General features: G+C 33.3%; 1 protein-coding gene across 1 annotated transcript; it reads right to left on the bottom strand.

Annotated features, from left to right (window-relative positions):
• LOC131640231 (small ribosomal subunit protein bS21c-like) lies at positions 1-1,021 on the bottom strand. Its single transcript, XM_058910642.1, has 2 exons — positions 547-1,021; positions 1-311 (listed from the first exon to the last, which is right to left on the bottom strand). Exons 1-2 carry the CDS (start codon positions 978-980, stop codon positions 197-199), a joined length of 549 nt encoding a protein of 182 aa, XP_058766625.1. The 5' UTR covers positions 981-1,021; the 3' UTR covers positions 1-196.
• Between the last annotated feature and the right edge of the window lie 660 nt (positions 1,022-1,681).

The raw sequence follows: 1,681 nt of genomic DNA, 5'->3' as shown, positions 1-1,681 counted from the left end.
TATCGATGCACAAATGAACATGTTAAATAAATATAAATATCGTTATCATATGAAATGTATATTGAACAATACAAGATTAGAATCTAAGTACTTGATTTCACATAAAAGAGCCTACATGCAGAGAAAGCCTCTCACAGGAAAATGCGGAGAATCATACAGAATGCGAGGAATTGTATGGTCAAAATTTTAGCACATCCTATTCATCTATACCCCAGTAATCATCATCCTCTTCCTGCACAGCTATTGGATCGTCCTGCGTGTAGTAGTTGTTGTACCGTCCTCCTCCTGCAGGATTTCCTCCCATAGGACGCCTGAAAAAAATGCAAGACATACAGGTATCAAATTATCTCCGTCAGATTAATTTTACACAGACAACCAATGACGATCGTGTATCGCGTCAAGTCAGACTGAAATATTTAAATTAAGAGTGATATAACAAAATAATAAAATAAAAGACTTCTATTTCTAAAACGAATTATCCAAAAAAAATTTAAAAAAATAATAAAAAAAAAAACATGAAATATAGAAAACATATAACTAGGAAACCTGTTCCTACGATTCCGCTTAGCAGCATCACGAACTCTCCGTTTCTTCTCATCCTGTGGATTCTCAAAGAACTTTCTCCTCTTACACTCCTGAATAACCCCAGCTCTCATAACCTCTCTACGGAACCTACCGAGCAGCCGGTCTTCAGGCTCATCATCTTCGAGAACCACCATAACATTATGATGGGCTGGTAAGTACATGGAGTCGGAATCTGAGAGATATGAGGCGAAATCGGAAGACAAGTCTTGTGATGGTGGTGAAGATGTGACTGAAGAAGAGGTTTCATTGCGGCTGAGAACAAGGGGGATTGTCTTGCTGCGGTGGTTGTGGTGGTGAGATGGGAAGTGGGAGAGGAGAGGTTGAGGTGGTGGTTGTGGTTTGGTTTGTGGGGAGAGGAAAGGGAAGAAGTTGGAGAAGGAGGTTGAGATAGCCATTGATGTGTTGATGAAAATGATAAGATTGTGGAACTTTTTCTGGATTTTATTTTATTTTATCACAATAAAAATAACTATAATAATAAATAAATAAATAAATAAATAAATAAATAAATAATATTATAGTTGCACTTTATTCTTGGGCTATATAAATTTTTGAAATGTTGGGCTTACACATCTCATACTCGATGATTCAATATAGCACACCATAAATTTGTTATACACCCTTACATATATTTAAAATGCTAATAATGACATTTTTATAATTAACATTTTCAAATTTTTGAAAAAATTACTCCTAACAATTCATCTAAAAATAAAAAATTTGGTAGTTATGTAAAAAAAATAAAAACAGTCCCAGTAGAAATACGTAAAATTGGAAAAGAAGAAGCTTCATTTTAGAGAAATACTTGCATGGATACGAACCTAAACCCATATTTTTAGGCACAACCAATGAAAAGAGAGAGAATATAAATTTATTTAAATTTTAATTTCGTTTTTAATTGGCATCATGGGGGTGATGATAAAAGAGGAGAGAGACAATTTTATTTTTAATTTTTAATTAATAAAAAAATGTGATTGGTTGTGTGTAAGTCCAGGTGTTATGTATGTGTCTATGTAAGTATTTTCCTTCATTTTATACCTGATTTTTATTAGGATATGTAAATTTAGTATGCTTTTATGCTGGAGATTCATACAAA

Source organism: Vicia villosa, unplaced genomic scaffold (assembly GCF_029867415.1).
Source record: "Vicia villosa cultivar HV-30 ecotype Madison, WI unplaced genomic scaffold, Vvil1.0 ctg.003007F_1_1, whole genome shotgun sequence".
NCBI lineage: Eukaryota > Viridiplantae > Streptophyta > Magnoliopsida > Fabales > Fabaceae > Vicia > Vicia villosa.
Note: the sequence above shows the minus strand (reverse complement) of the source record. Positions and strands in the feature narration are given on the sequence as shown.